This window comes from Anolis carolinensis, chromosome 3 (assembly GCF_035594765.1).
Source record: "Anolis carolinensis isolate JA03-04 chromosome 3, rAnoCar3.1.pri, whole genome shotgun sequence".
Taxonomy (NCBI): domain Eukaryota; kingdom Metazoa; phylum Chordata; class Lepidosauria; order Squamata; family Dactyloidae; genus Anolis; species Anolis carolinensis.
This window is the reverse complement of record NC_085843.1, coordinates 27,893,580-27,910,834: the sequence shown is the minus strand read 5'-3', so window position 1 is coordinate 27,910,834 and position 17,255 is coordinate 27,893,580. Positions and strand designations below refer to the sequence as shown.

At 36.9% G+C, this 17,255-nt stretch overlaps 1 protein-coding gene across 2 annotated transcripts in view; it reads right to left on the bottom strand.

Annotated features, from left to right (window-relative positions):
* The window catches only part of zmym2 (zinc finger MYM-type containing 2), a 105,148-nt gene that overhangs the window by 24,190 nt on the left and 63,703 nt on the right, over positions 1 to 17,255 (bottom strand). For both annotated transcript variants that reach the window (XM_008107977.3, XM_008107983.3), the window contains 2 exons: positions 11,373 to 11,523; positions 9,867 to 9,982 (listed from right to left, as the gene is read on the bottom strand). In XM_008107977.3, coding sequence (XP_008106184.1) covers positions 9,867 to 9,982; positions 11,373 to 11,523 — 267 coding nt within the window. The remainder of the gene's footprint in view (positions 1 to 9,866; positions 9,983 to 11,372; positions 11,524 to 17,255) is intronic.

The window sequence follows — 17,255 nt, the reverse complement described above, 5'->3', positions numbered from 1 at the left end:
TGATTTCATCTAAAAAAAAAACTTCTGGCTCCATTCCTACTTTAGTTTAACCTCTTTTAAAGTGCATTATCAAAAATATTTCAGAATGAGTTTTGTTAATTATGTATTTCATATGATGATGAAAAGGTGAAGGTGAAACCACTGGCAGAACAGACATTATATAGATCACACTTGTCAAACACATGGCCCAAGGGCCAAATCCAGCCCACCAGGTCATTTTATGTGGCCTGCAAGGCTTTCAGTGCCAGGCAACATAGGCCCTTCCACACAGCAATTGTTGTTGTTTATTCGTTCAGTCGCTTCCGATGCTTCGTGACCTCATGGACCAGCCCACGGCAATTCCCTGTCGGCCGGAGACACCCCAGTTCCTTCAAGGTCAGGCCAGTCACTTCAAGGATACCATCCATCCATCTTGCTCGACCCCTCTTCCTTTTTCCTTCCATTTTCCCCAGCATGGTTCTCTTCTCTAAGCTTTCTGTCTTCTCATTATGTGCCATATAATGGTTATACAGCTATATAACCCAGAATATCAAGGCAGAAAAAATGCCACAATATCTGCTTTGAACTGGGTTATCTGAGTTCACAGTGCCATATATTCCAGTTCAAACAGAAAATGTGGGATATTATTCAGCTATGTGGAAGGTGCCACTGACAGTCTTACAATTAAAAATGGCCCTTTGAAAGCAACTGTGAGGCTGATGTGGCCCTTAGTGAAAAGGAGTTTGTCAACCTTTTTGTAGATTATGGGGAAAACAATGGGAGGCGTAAATCTAAGTAGCCCACATGGAAAGGAATACAGGTATATCTCAGTTAACAAACTCTCTGAGAAAGAAACTCTGTACAAAAATCCAGCCCTGCCTTTTTCTTTTCTGCCCAGTCAGAGGTTTTTTACCAGCACTGGGTTTGGGAATATGGTGAAGAAGGGCTGGAAAAAGAGATTTCAGCATTGGCTGCAGCAGCCTGTCTGCAGTAATCTAAGCAATAAATCTTGACCTAGGAAAGAATTGGATTCTATTCCATGTGATCTTACTGTACCTGTGTGTATGTAAATACAAGTTAAACAGTTGCCTCCATAATCACTTAGTAAGCATGTGTGAACCCCAAAACAGAAAGAAAACGGGAGAATAGACTGACTCAGCAGCTATTCTAGCATGTTGAAAAACAATAGATCTGTTAGCTTTGCCACCAAAACGGAAATAAGAAAATCAAAGGTCATGGAAAGGGAAAAAATCATCCCAGGATTAATTTTGGAATAACTTTTCAAGTGGCATCTAGAAGATGCAAAGTTTTTGTTTACATATCCAAGATTTAGCTATCCTGATTGTTTCATTTCGCGTGTGCGTAATGTTAGTTTTGAATACAAAGTTTGCTGAAACATGTTGGATTGTTCTTTTTTGTGGTATGGGAATGTATTAGTGTGCTTTTCCATGTTATTTCTACCTCTGGTAGCAAAGTTTCGGTTAAAGCAAAGCCTGGGAATACTTTTACTTTGTTAACTGGGGTATACTTGTGACTAGGGGGTTATTAGTCATTCACAAACTTACATTTATAGGACACACATGGTATCAGTACATAATATTTTCTATTCAAAGGCTTGTGAAGTAATTGCCAGAGGAGCTGAAGGCTCTGCCTTGAAATTAGCAAAGAAGGATGTGAACTCTTACAGGTCCTTAGGAATGGTCTGTTTGGTTGCATGTTGCAAGTTGCCACAGACCACCTATTACAATGCAGCCTGAGCCCTGCCACATGCACTATGGAGGACCTTCTTACAGCAACACCAAAGGCACTCCAAGTGGTCAGCTACTGGGCAAAGGAGATTTTGTATAATGTCAAGTTGTTGTTTTTTTAAACTTTGTGTTTGTGATTTCAAATACATTTCAACTTGTACCCTCAGTTCGCTTCTGACACAATAAATAAATAAATAAATAAATAAATAAATAAATAAATAGGAATGGTTTGATTAGAGAGTGTTAAAATCACAAATTTCATATGAATTGGAACTGGAAGTAGATTGCAACAACAGATACATGCATCCTTTGTGATAAAAGTGACAACCCTTAGTCAGTTAAGGAAATGAGAAACTGTAAAATGTAGCTCACTTTCACACTGCAAATATGCACTTCTGACAGGTCAGAAAGGAAGTCCACTTGAAAATATACAAGAACCTTATAAAAGGTCTGTGCATTTCTGTTAGTATTCTCTGTATCTTTTAAGATAAGATTGCAACAGATTCATTTGCCATTTTATTAGCTTTATGATACCCAAATTCAGGTAACAGTCACTAGGAACATTTCTCAGACACCAATTCCCAAAATAAACAGTGACATTCAAGAGAATGAAGAGTTCACTGATGCTTTGCTTGCTGACCCAGATGTCTGATGTTCTCTTCAGTGGCATGTAGAGCTACGTGTATTTTAAAGGAGTTGATGGAGGCATCTGGTTTGCTTCAAACTATGGTTTTTCCTGGAATTACATCTTATGGATTACTAAAGAATATGTGACCTCTCCAACTCGTCATGTGTACATTTGAGGTTGATGGCAGACTTGGTTCCAGTATACAGAGTAACTTAGCTCTTGTGATGTTAGACAGGTTCTCCAGCCAAGAGACTATAGTATCCATTGTTGAATGTGGGATAATCATGGTGTAGACAGAATACCTGGTCAAACCAGTGCTGGAGAACATACATTTGGAGTCTTACCAATAATGCCACTGAGGATGTTGTGCGTCCTGGAAGTATCTTCATTTTTCCATACATATCTGAGTCACAGTTGAGATACTGATTCTGAAGCTAGAAGACACTGGAATAGACAGTTGCCTTAATTTTCATGGCATTTGAAAGGAAAGGGATTGATGATCGGTGATGTCTGCAAGCAGGAAAACTAGGATGTGCAGTTTTGCATATGAAGTGTGTACAAAAGCCACTACTATTACCCTGTCATCTACTCAGGAGAAAACTAGTCCCCTGAACCTGGAGCCAAGCTGTCACTACAGCCATGCATTTCATCTCTGTCCTGTATAACTGGTACATCCTTCCCCTCCCTTTTGATGCCTTATTTTTGATGTCTTGCTTTTTCAGCGCTTGCAAACTAGAGACAAGCCCCATTCATTCAATGAGAGATCTCTTGTTGCCAGGTGTTCTTGCGTACAAGGCTTATTTGGGACTGCTTGCCTATGAAGTGGACTTCTCCTTGAATCACTTCTTTGTAAAGAAAACAATGATGCAATGGTCTCAAAATCAAAATCTCAGATATCAAAATAAGTATTTTTCAAGGCTGTCATTGAAGATCAACTTCTGTGTCCTAGTAAAGGAAACTGGAGGCATCACCATCCTATTTCCTAATAGTCAAGGATTCTGAGTTCTCCTTCCCTTTTTGGGATTATAATATACCTTAAAAAGAACCCATAGTTCCCTAGTTACTATTGGCTGCAATGCTCTTTTAGAGAAGACTATATATTTTCTTCAGCTATCAAAATAACACTCTCAAGAATCATAGAATTCCTATTAAAAGTAATGAGCATTCATGTGTCTGATGTTATGGAATGCCAAGATAGAGAAGAATCTGTGGAGACCTTTTGGTAAGTGACGTTGAAGTGGAGGTGATATAGGTGGCAGGGAAATCGAAAGTAATGTTTCCTGAATTTAGACTCTCTTCCCATAAATAATATAGAATATGTATTAGTGGAGTACAGCCCTGAAATGTGAATGTGATAATGAGCCTGAAATAAGAGTTCAAGTAGTCCTTCTGGAAAGACAACACAAAATTATTTGGATGATTGCCCAGTCCAAAACATCAAGAAGCCGACTTCTAATAGAGTACCATTTGTGTGCTGTCCTTCCTGGCTGCTGCTAGTATTTTGGCTGACACCTAATTTTTGTTTGTTTCTGAATTCGTGTCTCTGTCACCAAAGAAGAGTCTTGTACAAGCCATATATGCATTTGTGAAAGAGAGGTCTGCTGATTTCAAATAGCCATGCTTTCAGATGGCTATTGCGGTTGCTATTACTTTCACTCTGCCATCTAAGGCACGGCAAGTTGTGACCGGATAGATGAGATGTGTTCTGAAAGACTAGGATGAGTTTCCTTAATCTTCCAGAACATAACTAAGAAAGGTTTCTACTCTCTTCCCCCAACAATTAAAACTGTTGTTATGCACTCAAACAGGCTTTTAATTGGCAATTCTTAAGGAGAGCACAATTGTAGTGTACAAATTTGTAGCCATAGCCTTGAGTTGTTATCTCACTTAATGCTATGCTATTATAACAGCCTATTCAAGTGAACAAGTTAATATAATCTGTTGGAGTTAATGGATGTTGGTCCTCAAAGAAAAAGTCAGGTGGTGAAATATATTGACCACAAGAACCTCAAATCCCCATTTCCATTTGTGAAATTTAAGCAGTTGATTAGTGTATGTTTCTTGTTGGTACCAATGCCAAATGTTGCATCGGAAAGAAGTTCTGCTAAGCCAATCAAAATCATACCAGTATTATCTGCAGATTGCTGTGAACCTGCTGAAATTGTTACCGACTGTTGTCCTAATTAAGAGAACCCTGGTGCAAGCAGTGGGCATTCCTTGCACTTATTGCAGTATGCCCAGGGACATCTGATGTTGGTACTGCAAGGAGGACAAATGCTATCTGAATATGCATCAGTGGTATATGATAGCATAATAACATCAATTGAGACAATGATGATAAAGCTCTTCAGACTGTTGCCAAAGGTGGGCGATGATACTTCAGGTAAGACATGGAGACAGATATTGATAATTTGGATATGGATATTCATACCCTCTTCCTTAGTTAAGAGATTACTAATGGGTCCATCCATATTGATCACTGCTTCAGTGCGGAGCTGTGTATTAATCCCAACAATGGGGGAAAGCCCTCTTGGTATTTCTAATCTCCTTTTGTATAGCAAGCCTGCTGTTGAGACCAAGTTGAGAGGTCAGCTCTACTGAATTGCAGTCTACTGAAACTAGTGATTTTGAGGTTTATTATGATGATCAGGTGCAGTGGTAGTATACATCTGTGAGCAAGAATTCAGAATGCTTGTTTAATAGACTGAAGTGAGTGCAATATATTTTGTGTTTATTGCTTTTATGAATATCTCTGACCTTTCGTTGTTTATATGTTACTTCAATAAAGTTATTGTTGTGACTATGGCCTAATGGCCATTCTACATTAACACACCAAAGCAAGCTGAAATAGTAGAAATTCCATACACCAGATCTAGCCTGTTTATTGTGAAAGCACAAACTACAACTCATTGAGAAAAACTTCTAGCAAACGAATCTGATTTTGCTCTAAGTTCAGCTTTAATTGACTAAATTTCTTCGACTTCCAACCCTATGGATACAGGACTGATATACCTTTAGCACACACCCTCACTGTGCCAGATCATGAAACAAGAGCATCAGTGTTGGCACAAAATAAGAATGAAAAATTCAGCTGTAAGCTGATCTGTTTTGGTGGGCCTAAGCAACTCAATTTTGACAATAGTCGATGTCTCCCCATGGCAAGTATAGCTTGGATGAGCAGTCTTTTGTGTTATACTAGAAATGTTGGAACTGCAATATAGTGTGCACAAGACCAACAACCAGAGGCTATGTCTACATACAGTGCCAGATGCTAAGAACATTGGTTAAAAAACAAACCATATCTGGCTACATTTCACATTTTGTCTTTGTCTGAATAGTTCTGAAATTTTGTAGAATACTTATGTGCTTAAAATAAACTTTATCTCACAGTGCGGTGAGTAGGTTGGACTGAAATCAAGTTTGGGGCCTGATTGATTCTTTGGCCAAAATTTTTATCTGTTGCCACTTGGTCTTCCCTCTCAGTTTCAGGGCTCATTCTAGATTCATGTACCACCTGGGAGAATACAGTAAGGCTGACATTTCAGTCCTACCCAACAAGATGATGATATATCTGTAATTCCTTGTAAGAGTGGTAGAGCACATCAAAGGGTAATTGAGGCAACATATTTCACACTACATGGTAAGAATTCTGGGCACCACAATTTAAGAGAGATATTGACAAGCTTGAATGTGTCCAGAAGAGGGCGACTAAGATGATGAGACCATGCCCTATGAGGAGCTTCTTAAAGAGCCGGGTACCTGCAGATGAAAAGGTTGAGAGGAGTCGTGATAGCTATGTATAAATATGTGAAAGGATGTCATAAGGAAGAGGGAGCAGGCTTGTTTTCTGCTGCCTTGGAAACTAGAACTCGGAGCAATGGGTTCAAGCTCCAGGAAATGAGATTCCACCTGAATATTAGGAAGAACCTGACTGTAAGAGCTGTTCAGCAGTGGAACTCTGCATTGGAGTATGGTGAAAGCTTTTTCTTTGGATGCTTTTAAACAGATGGCCACCTATCAAGGGTACTTTGATTGTGCTTTTACTGCATGGCAGGGAGTTGGACTAGATAGCCCATGTGTTCTCTTCCAACTTTATGATTCTATGAACTGTGTGCATCACATTTAGTAATTTTCCTATATACTCGTACTAATTTTAATTGTATCTTAACAGCTGTGCTACTTGTTTAGTACTCTACAAGGGGAACTGAACTGGTGTGATATGCATAATCTTTATTTCTGCGTATATATTTCAATCATGCCATATGTTATTGTTGAGCTAAAATGTAAAGTAAGCAAATCATAACTATTTCTGTGACACATTTGTCAGCTCTGAAAATGTATCTTACCTGTTATTTTTTCCATTTGTCCAAATAATGATGATAGTCTAGATTCCACTCAATCTAGACCACTTCTTTCCATTGAGTACATGCTACCGACGGCTCCCATAGTATAAGAGTTTATTCCCCCCCCCCTTAAGCTATATAACAAGATTTCCTTGCAGTATGAAGAGTCTGTATTGGTAATTATTGATGGCCATATCCACAATAATTCATCCCTTTCCCATGTCCCTCCAAAACTCATCAATGTAAAGCTAAAGAGGTTGAGCTGACCAGCCCACACCTAGTTAGGGGAAGCAGAAGTCAATGCAACTTAAATGCTCAAAAAGCAAGCTGAAATGTAGGCCACATAACACCAAAAAAAGTTTTGTTAATATCAACCAAAAGCTGTGTCTAGCGGATAGCATGCAAGGTTAAAAGATGAAGAAGAAAAACTGTTTTAGGCATAATTTAGTGTCCATTGAAAATGTACGCTACGCATGGTTAGAGGAAGTAGAAAGCAACCCGGACTATGGTATAAAAAGTGAACTTGATCAAATATACTTGAACCGATTAAACAATTCCGAAAGTGTGCAGATAAGAACTTGAGAAAATAATATTTTTGAAAAAGTTACCTATTTTATTGATTAATTTTTGTATTATAACCCCCAGAACCAACTGGCTATGCTTGTTTAGAGGTCCCTGGTGATGGGAGTCAAAAATGTGGTTCTGATATAGACCAACATTTCCAAATATGAATTTAGCTCATGATGACCCAAAAAGTAAGTATGCCTGTTTTAAACCCATCTCTGGAATGTTTCCCTGAAGAGTTTTAAGACCTCCCAGGTATACATGGATAGTGTAAAGTAAGGTGCTAGTAACTACCCCGTTTCCCCCAAAATATGACAGGGTCTTATATTAAATTTTGCTCCAAAAGATTCGTTAGGGCTTGTTTTCAGGGGCAGTCTTATTTTTCCAAGTTGGCTTTTGAAGTTAACTATAACTAGGGCTTATTTTTGAAATAGGGCTTACATTTCGAGTATCCTTAGAAATGCTGAAAAATCATGATAGGTCTTTATTTTCAGAGTAGGTCTTATTTTGGGGGAAATAGGGTATGAGTGAGATCTAGAGCTAAAATCAAGAGTATATCTTGAATGGTTTGGACCAAGACAAATATTTCATTAATAATTAGGACACAATTAAAATGCAGTGTACTTTTATTAACTCTGCAAGCAATGACAAGCTAGTCAAATAAGCCAGTTTAATCAGTCCACTATCCAACTAAAAATCTCAATCTCAAAAGTGCTACAAGACCCCTTTATATACTGATATTCCAGATAAATATGGTTATGCCTTTGAATTCTCTATCAAATAGTATTGTATTTTGTGTAGATCATCCCCTACTACAAAGCAGAATATTATTTTCCAGTGCATATTATGACCTCTCACTTCATTTTTATAAAGCAGCTGGCAAAAAATACAAGCTAAAAGGCCAAGTAATATATAATCTGTATACATCAAATACATACAAAAGCACTGTCATATTTTATAAAATCACAAATGCAATGGTTGTATGAAATATACTGGAAAAGATATACTTTAGAAAGCTATTGTAAAATCTAAAAACAAAAATGAGAGTTATTTGTAAATTTAGTCTATTCCTCCTATGTCAAAGGTTCTTGTTTTCTTTCAAAATCGGCTAGTGTTGCTGCTGTTCCCAATGCTGCCATTTGGAACTACTGCATGTAAAATGTCAGCTTTGTTAAACGTGCACATACTTGAGATTCTGTATGGAATGAAAACTTGGCAATGAATGAACTTGAAACTTAGCAACTCCTCTTTTCAGAATAATTTTAATCTTTAGAAGAAAAATAGGAGTATGAAAGGCTATTACATTTTTATGCTTAGTTAGATATTCTGCTTTTCTTGCAAACAAATAGAATAGAAACACTGAACTTTTATGGCCAATTTCTATACATGACAAGAACACACAAAGATAAGGAAGTAATCATGACGACCAGCTAATTTTTATACACGACAAGAACCTCAGGCATTCCTGTGGTTATTAGAAAGTGAGTTTAATCCCAAAACTTAAATCTAGCAGAGCTAAACCTGCCTTTGTAAGAATTAGATTCTTGCTAGTTCAGTTGAACCGAGCCACACATCAATGTGAACAATTGCATACGGCAGAGTTTCTTAAACTGTGCTCCTCCAGATGTCTCGGACTTCAGCTCCCACTATTCCTAACAGGTGGTAAGATAGTTGGGATTTCTGGGAGCTGAAGTCCAAAACACCTGGAGGAGCAGTTTGAGAAACACTGGCATAAGGGAAGTGCCACTGCTTTATACAATCCTTGATTTTTTTTAAAAAAAAATAGCACCCTTGCCCTAAAAACATCTTACAGCTAGAACTGTGAGCCTTGTATTTCTGCAGTGACAATGAGAACTACTGGTGTACTCCCATCTCATTTGTCTTAAAATTCAGGGCAGCAGGAAATGGGAGTCCAAATAGCTGGTAATGGAAGTGTTCAAATTGGGAAATTACTCTATTATTCCCACTTGAAAAGAATCAGGATTTGATGAGACACACTGTAAAACTAATTTGTTTGAACATGTAAATATGTGTGTGTGGTATGATCTATGAGTAGTTAAGACAACTATTTAATATGAACATACTAAAAGTTCCTAGCAGACATGCACATACAAGGTGTATCAAAATGATGGACCCAATTTCAAAGCAGTATATTTCATGAAAGCAACATGTTTCAATTACACAAAGGTCAGAAACAGTTTAATGAGTTATCAAGTTTTACTAACAATTTTAAGCCAGAAACAAATCTAAAAAACAACCCCACTAGTGGAGAGTATGTCATAAGGCCTTATGTTGCAGGGTTGCCATCTTGCAAATGACTGAAACTAAGGGCTTTTTGTTTGCAGGGAGAGGCATATATTTATTTATTTATTTCTCACATTTATATCCCGCCCTTTTCACCCAAAGGAATTCAGGGCGGTTTACAACGGCAACAATTCGATGCCCATCTAGCCATAATCCTTTGAAAGTCTCACCATTTCAGCTGGCAAGAGTTTCATTCATGAATGCTTCGTGGTTGCAGAGATATAGTGATTTCAAATCAAGTCCACCTTTTTTAAACACCTTGTACATCTAGGGAGGAAGAGATTTAACACAACAGCTAACCTGAATTTTAGCTACACAACGGGAACTGCAAAAGTTGTACAGTATTCCATCTGGCATTGTGGCTTGACACTGAGGTAAAGAGATTCGCTTACAAAAGTGGCAAACAATTTCCATACCTAAAAGAAAAATGCAATTTACAAGGAAAATAAATGCAAATGTACAAGACTATGAATGACAAACTGACATTTCTCAATTTCTGTCAAAGGCCATGTTTGGATAATCATATCTCATTTCTTAGAAAGCAAGAAATGAATGAACCAAATAATCAATTGCTTTCCAATTAGCCACGGTTTCTAATTTTATATTATTTGTGTTTGCTAGATTGGACACAAGATAGAATATTATACAAATTCCAAACTTCAGGCTAAGAATCTGGCTTTATATTAAGTTGGTAATTAAAATGTATTGGATGTGATAACACAGAAAACTATGGTTAACAAGACACTTCTTAGTTTGGTTGCTCCTACTGCAAAAACGTTGCATGAACCTGCAAAGGATAACCTGGACCAATGTGAAAGATGTATACAAATGTTTAGATTTTCAAAAATATTAGTGTTACACTTTTTTTGAATTCAAGCCTAATTAACTTAATGTACATTGTTTCTGTAGTATTATCAAATGGGTTCTATGTTGGGGGAAAGCTGACATACAAATTAAATAAACCAATGTATATAGTTTTAGCCCTTCAGGCAACTTTATCCATTTCCCCACCAACTTGGTCTACATTTATTTACAAGATTTCTATCATAAGCAAATCTATTATATCTATATGGGGATGGAATTATTCATGTACTATTAGAATTTATCACATATTGAATTCTATTATAACTGACTGCACTGTTGCTCCAACAAAAAACATAGGCCTCGACAGCAAAATCAAGGCAAAAGTGCTGCTACCATTAATAGTCCAACTAAAAAGAAGCTGTAGCTGAGCAAAACATGGATATATAAAATCCAAAAACTAAGGTTTATAGTACTCATACATAAATCTGAATCCAGATTGAGTCATGTTTACAGCAGACATCAGAATAATGAGTTAAATTGGACCCCATCTACACTCATTTTATTCAGTTCGAAGCTAACTTGAAACGGCAATATCCAGACAACAAGCTCTCACAAAAATATGCAAAAGAAAGTCCTTAATGTGCATCAATATTCTGTGGTTTCTGTAATCACCATGCAAGCCTCAAACTGGTTCGATTTCCTATGTAATCACCTGCACAGCAAAATCACTTCCTTCAATCCCAGTTTGAAATTGCATCAAACAATCAGTGTAGATGGGGCCTCGGTTATGACAAATTTAAATTCCACTGAGTCTACCCTAAAAATGATTAGATCTCAGCCATAATACAAAAGAGGAGCTAATGATTTCATGTCCTAAATGTAATTTGGGCATGAATTTGCTTTAAAATTATTTTTCAGAAGTAAATCAGAGAAAAAAAGAAATGAAACATGACTCACTCCACTAATTTGGAATGGATGAAAACACAGCACCCTCACACTTACTTTGTGATTTTGCATATTTTGATTTGTGTGTGTTGATGCATGCAGCTGAGCAGTATGGCTCCATATATCCATTAGATCCTATGCACTGTGTCATGTCAAAAAACCTGCACTGAGCTCTGCAACCAGTACAAGCTGTTAATTTGCCAGATTTCTAAAAAAAGCAAATAAAAAACAAAAGCAAATATTGCATTCATTATAACTCAATCAAATTAATGTATCAGAAAAAGCATGCAGAAATTTTCTACTCTTATTTTCTACTATTATCAGGTAAATGTACAGTTTTATGAACTCAAATCACACTAGAGTGCTATATATGCTTTAAATTAAGTACTCTGCACCCAGTGGGACTGAAAAGATCATTAACCACCCATTATCATGTTTGTCCCATCTTGTCCCAACATTTCTCTTAATTTTGAAATGATGTCCATGTAGAGTTTGGCCCACTCATTCTATCTTCATTTAAAAACTTTCATTAGAATGGATAACAGACTGCACCATGAACATAAGCTCCATTTAAACACATCAAATGCTGGGATTTTTTTTTTTTTTAAAAAACACAACCACAACACTTGAGTCTGGCAAGAGTATGGAATTCTCTCCTCAGCATTGAAAGGAAAATATTTCTGGCATTTCAGTTTTATAAACAGCTCTGTGAACCACAACAGAAATTTTAGATTTTAATAGGTGGAGTACAGAAAACCTAATTCTAAAACAACCTTCCATAAAAAAAATATTTTTAAAAAGATTTATAAAATAACAGAAAAGAAATATGTTACTAAAGAACAAGAAGTAGGGAGCTTGTAGTCCTCCAGATACTGGACTGCTGGTCCTATACAAGGCTGAACCAAGTTGTCACCTGGCAACATTTGGACGGTCAAAACATCTCATTCTGTTTTAAAATAAAAATACATATTTCATGTTTTATAAATACAGTATATGTGCAAAATATTTGAAGTGCCTTGAAAAAAGCTCTGTTCTATGAATTAATGCAACCATTCTCTCGAAAACCAAGTGATGTTCCTATATGGACTTCGCCAGAACAAATTACATGTCTTGGAGATGGGGCTGAGGTCTCAACATGAAATTAATGTATGTTTCATATATACCTCATAAACATATACAACATTTAATATTGTGTTATGCATGAGACAAAGTTTGTGTACATCAAACTATCAGAAAGCAAAAGTGTCATTATCTCAATCACCCATGTGGATAAATTTGGATTTAGAAGTATTTCAGATTTTGGAATTCCAGATAAGGAATGTGTACGGTATTTATTTTGTTAAGAAGACTAGATCCTGCTTTTTCACATCAAAATTAAAATAAATTTAGTGGTCTTTTTGAGCTACTGCTTCAAAGTTGCAGGCACTTTTTTGATAATCAATATTTTGACTTGCACTCCTATCTTAAGAAGGAATTTAAAAAACCTACATAGGTTTGTTTTGCACTGCTAGAGAAATATCAACAGCAATGCAGTTATTGTTACAATCAAAGAATTAACCAAATATGAGCTTAAGAAACACCAATTTGCCATTTGATATACAGTAGAGTCTCACTTATCCAACATTCGCTTATCCAACATTCTGGATTATCCAACACATTTTTGAAGTCAGTGTTTTCAATACATCGTGATATTTTGGTGCTAAATTCATAAATACAGTAATTACTACATAGCATTACTGCCTATTGAACTACTTTTTCTGTCAAATTTGCTGTATAACATGATGTTTTGGTGCTTAATTTGTAAAATCATAACCTAATTTGGTATTGAATAGGCTTTTCCTTAATCTCTCCTTATTTTCCAACATATTCGCTTATCCAACATTTTGCCGGCCCGTTTATGTTGGATAAGTGAGACTCTACTGTATTGCCAAGTATTAAGTTTGATCCAATTTTCATACTGCGTATGCATTAAAAAATCAATCGTCTCCCAGATAGATCTCAGTAATGAGCAGATTATTTCTAGGAGGGAAAAATTCAGAATAATCATTCCTAATGTATGTAATAAACAAAAATTCCAGGAAAGTATTCAGGAACTAAGACATGAAAAAGACATATGCACAGAAGAATATTACGTGCAGAGGGCATTTTCTCTAGGACTAAGTTAGATTTCTCAGAGCAGGGGTTCTCAAATTTTTTCAGCCACTGAGCACTTTTTGAAGCAAAAGTTTTTTATGGACCCACAAGATATGTTTATATATACAGTAGAGTCTCACTTATCCAACACTCGCTTATCCAACGTTCTGGATTATCCAACGCATTTTTGTAGTCAATGTTTTCAATATATCATGATATTTTAGTGCTAAATTCATAAATAAAGTAATTACAACATAACATTACTGCGTATTGAACTACTTTTTCTGTCAAATTTGTTTTATAACATGATGTTTTGGTGCTTAATTTGTAAAATCATAACCTAATTTGATGTTTAATAGGCTTTTCCTTAATCCCTCCTTATTATCCAACATATTTGCTTATCCAACATTCTGCCGGCCCGTTTATGTTGGATAAGTGAGACTCTACTGTAATGTAATGTAATATAATGTGTCAGGAGCAACTTGAGAAACTGCAGGGAAAGGGAGGCAGGTTGAAAAGGCTTTTGGTGGTGAGGGAGGCAGGGAAGGAGCAGGAAAGAAAAGAGCAAGCTTTGAGGAGGGAGGGAGAGGGAACTGTGGAGCCCCTCAGTATGCTTCGCAGAGCCCCAAGAACGCTACAGAGCACTTTGAGAACTGCTGTCTTAGAGCATCATCGTTGGAAGAGTCCCTGAAGGCCATATTGTTCAATTTGCTACAGATTCAATAAATCTTTGGATTGGTGGCCATGCTGAAAAACCTCCAATAAAGGACAGTTCACTATCATCTGAAGCAGTATGTTTCATCGACTGCTTGCACTGTCAGGAAGTTCTCCTAAGATTTCTTTGTGTAATTTTAACCCATTACTTCTACTCCTATCACCTGAAACAACAGGATAAAATAAATAAATAATCATCTGAGACACTTTCCAAATATTTAAAATACTGAATTGCGAAGTAAACATGCATGGCTTCCATTATATTCCCACTGGGATCAAATGTTCATTGAACTAAAAAGTCTGACAGGAATACATATTACAACAAAGAAACTCTGCTGAATGCCGCAAACAAATAGATCCAATACAGTATCTTTTTTTCTATATTGGTTAGCAGGCTTTTCTACAAAGCTTGCAAACAGAATACAAAGACATCCCTTTTTAAAATCATTAGCTCTAAAGGCCATCACATTTTATGAAAGAAGGCAATTTAGTCTGCCTTAAATACTCTACATTATAGTATTCAGAGATGCAGAAAAACTATGTAAACCCAAGGTCTCCACACCAGAGATGACTAGGGAATTCTGGAAGTTCCAGACTTGCATCTTCATTCACTCATTTTTTGTTTTCAAATGTAATATCTTTCCTCACATGAGAACAGGTTTCTCGATTCTGCTGTAGATCCACCATATATTTGCATTCAAAAAGTGTGGATATTAGCAACTTAATTTTGAATCCTTTTCCTAAGAATCTTCATCATAGAATTCACTGCTTTCAAGGATGTCCAACAGTTGTGTTGAAAATTTCCACTGGGTTTCTGAAGAGTTCTCTTTTGTGACTCTTTACTTTTTCTGTTTCTTTCCATTCGTCTAGTTACATGCTCAGTTCTTCCTTCTTTCTTCCATGCATTTATATCACACACACAGTTCATAGCTGCCATTCTGTCTACCCTTTCCCTTCTCTGCTATAGCTCTGGCAGGAGAGAGGAGTGTATTTGTTAAAAAGCTCTTTCAGTTGCGCTTCATACAGCCTGGCAGGGGAACAGCCAAACGAGAACACTCTGATAGCAGGACTGTGCTGATCAAGGATACAGACAGCTCTTACTTCAGCAGGTCAGCAAAGGCTATACCCTCCCCTCCAGCATGGTTGCACCTGGGCCCACAAAGAACATGGTGGAGACATATCCAGATTGTGAGGGAACCTCACAAGTGACGCAATAGCCATAAGGATGGCTGTGCCCCACAGGCCTCTTCATTTGGCAAGAGACCATTCTGGGCAAAGGATCGGCAACAAGATACAGACCCTTCCATTTTGGTTTTATTTTACTGGTTATTTTAAAAACATGTTATGGTTTTGATACTATTTATTGTATTTTAACAATGAATCAGCAGCCGCAGTTTGTAATTTAACTTACTGCAGGTTAATAAACTCAGAACCAAATGGAAAATATGGTGGTAAGTTATTCAAGCAAGAAGCCATTCGATAAATATGCCTACTGAGAAAGGGTTCATTTTGCCAGTTAAAACTCAGATCCAGAGTTATAAATACTTTTGATCCAGGTCAACACGAGAAATTCCAGATAGTATTATGGCCTGAAATGCTTTCTAACAACATAGGCTTCCACACTATCAATCTTTGGGAAAGAATTGAAAACCTGGCTATCAAAACAGGCCTTTGAAAATGGCTATGTATTGCTATCCAATGGATGGAGGATTTAAATGGAAAAATTTCAACTGGACCTAACTATGATAGCGGCTGGGATGTTTTAATGGTAATATTGTGTAAGTATTGTTTATTTTATTTTATTTATGGATTTTATCTCTTGTGTTATACTTAATATAAATGTTTTAATTTTATATACTTTGTTAGTGTTAGTTCAATTAATTTAAATTGTCTGTATGTTTATTATCATTTATCTTATTTATATTGTTATATTGCTGTAAGCCGCTTCGAGCCCCCTTGGGGAAAGAGTGGGATACAAATAAAGTATTATTATTAGTAACACAAAGACATTGTATGACACAGCAAACGAGATCTATATGCTGGATTTCGTATCACAAAATCACAAGTCGAACACTTCCCAAGTGTTTAGGACTGTGTGATGTATTTTCAGATGATGCGTGCAGATCCCAGTAAGGTGGCCTTTTGCAGTTGACAGATAATAATTTTGTCAATGTTTATTGTTTCCAAATGCCGGCTGAGATCTTTTGGCACAGCACCCAGTGTGCCAATCATCACCAGAACCACCTGTGATGGTTTATGCCAGAGCTTTTGCAGTTTGATTTTGAGGTTCTGATAACAGCTGAGTTTTTCCTGTTGTTTTTCGTCAACCCGACTGTCACCTGGTATAGCGACATCAATAATCCAAACTTTTTTCTTTTCCACAACCATGAGGTCTGGTGTGTTGTGTTCCAAAACTTTATCATTCTGGATTCGAAAATCCCAAAGTATTATTATTATTATTATTATTATTATTATTATTATTATTATTATTATTATTTGTTTTGCTGAGTGCAGAAGACAAACGTTTAGATATTATTCAGGGATCTCCAACTTCACAAACAAGACCATATTACACTATGCATGGATTTGCCCAAGGAAGAGCAAATTAAGAGTATTGCCAATCAAGGAAATTTCCCCCTTCTGTAGTTGGGCAGGACTGCTGAACGACAGGTCGACAGTTCAAATCCAAAAAGAGCGAGTGAGCTCCCCTGTCAGCTCCAGCTCCCCATGCGGGGACACGAGAGAAGCCTCCCACAGGATGGTAAAACATCAAACATCTAGGCATCCCCTGGGCAACGTCCTTGCAGACAGCTAATTCTCTCACACCAGAAGCGACCTGCAGTTTCTCAAGTCACTCCTGACATGAAAAAAAGTCATTTCTGACTTTTGGCAATCCTAAAGCCAACCTATCATTGGGTTGTTGTTGTTGGGTTGTTGTTGTTTTTTTTGGAGGGGGAGTTGCTCAAAGAAGTTTATCTTTGGTTTCTTCTGAGGCTGAGAAAATAGGACTTTTCCAAAATTTTCCATGGCCACGCAGGATTCCAACCTTTGTCTCCAGAGTTGTAAACTACATAAATACTGACTCTCACCAAG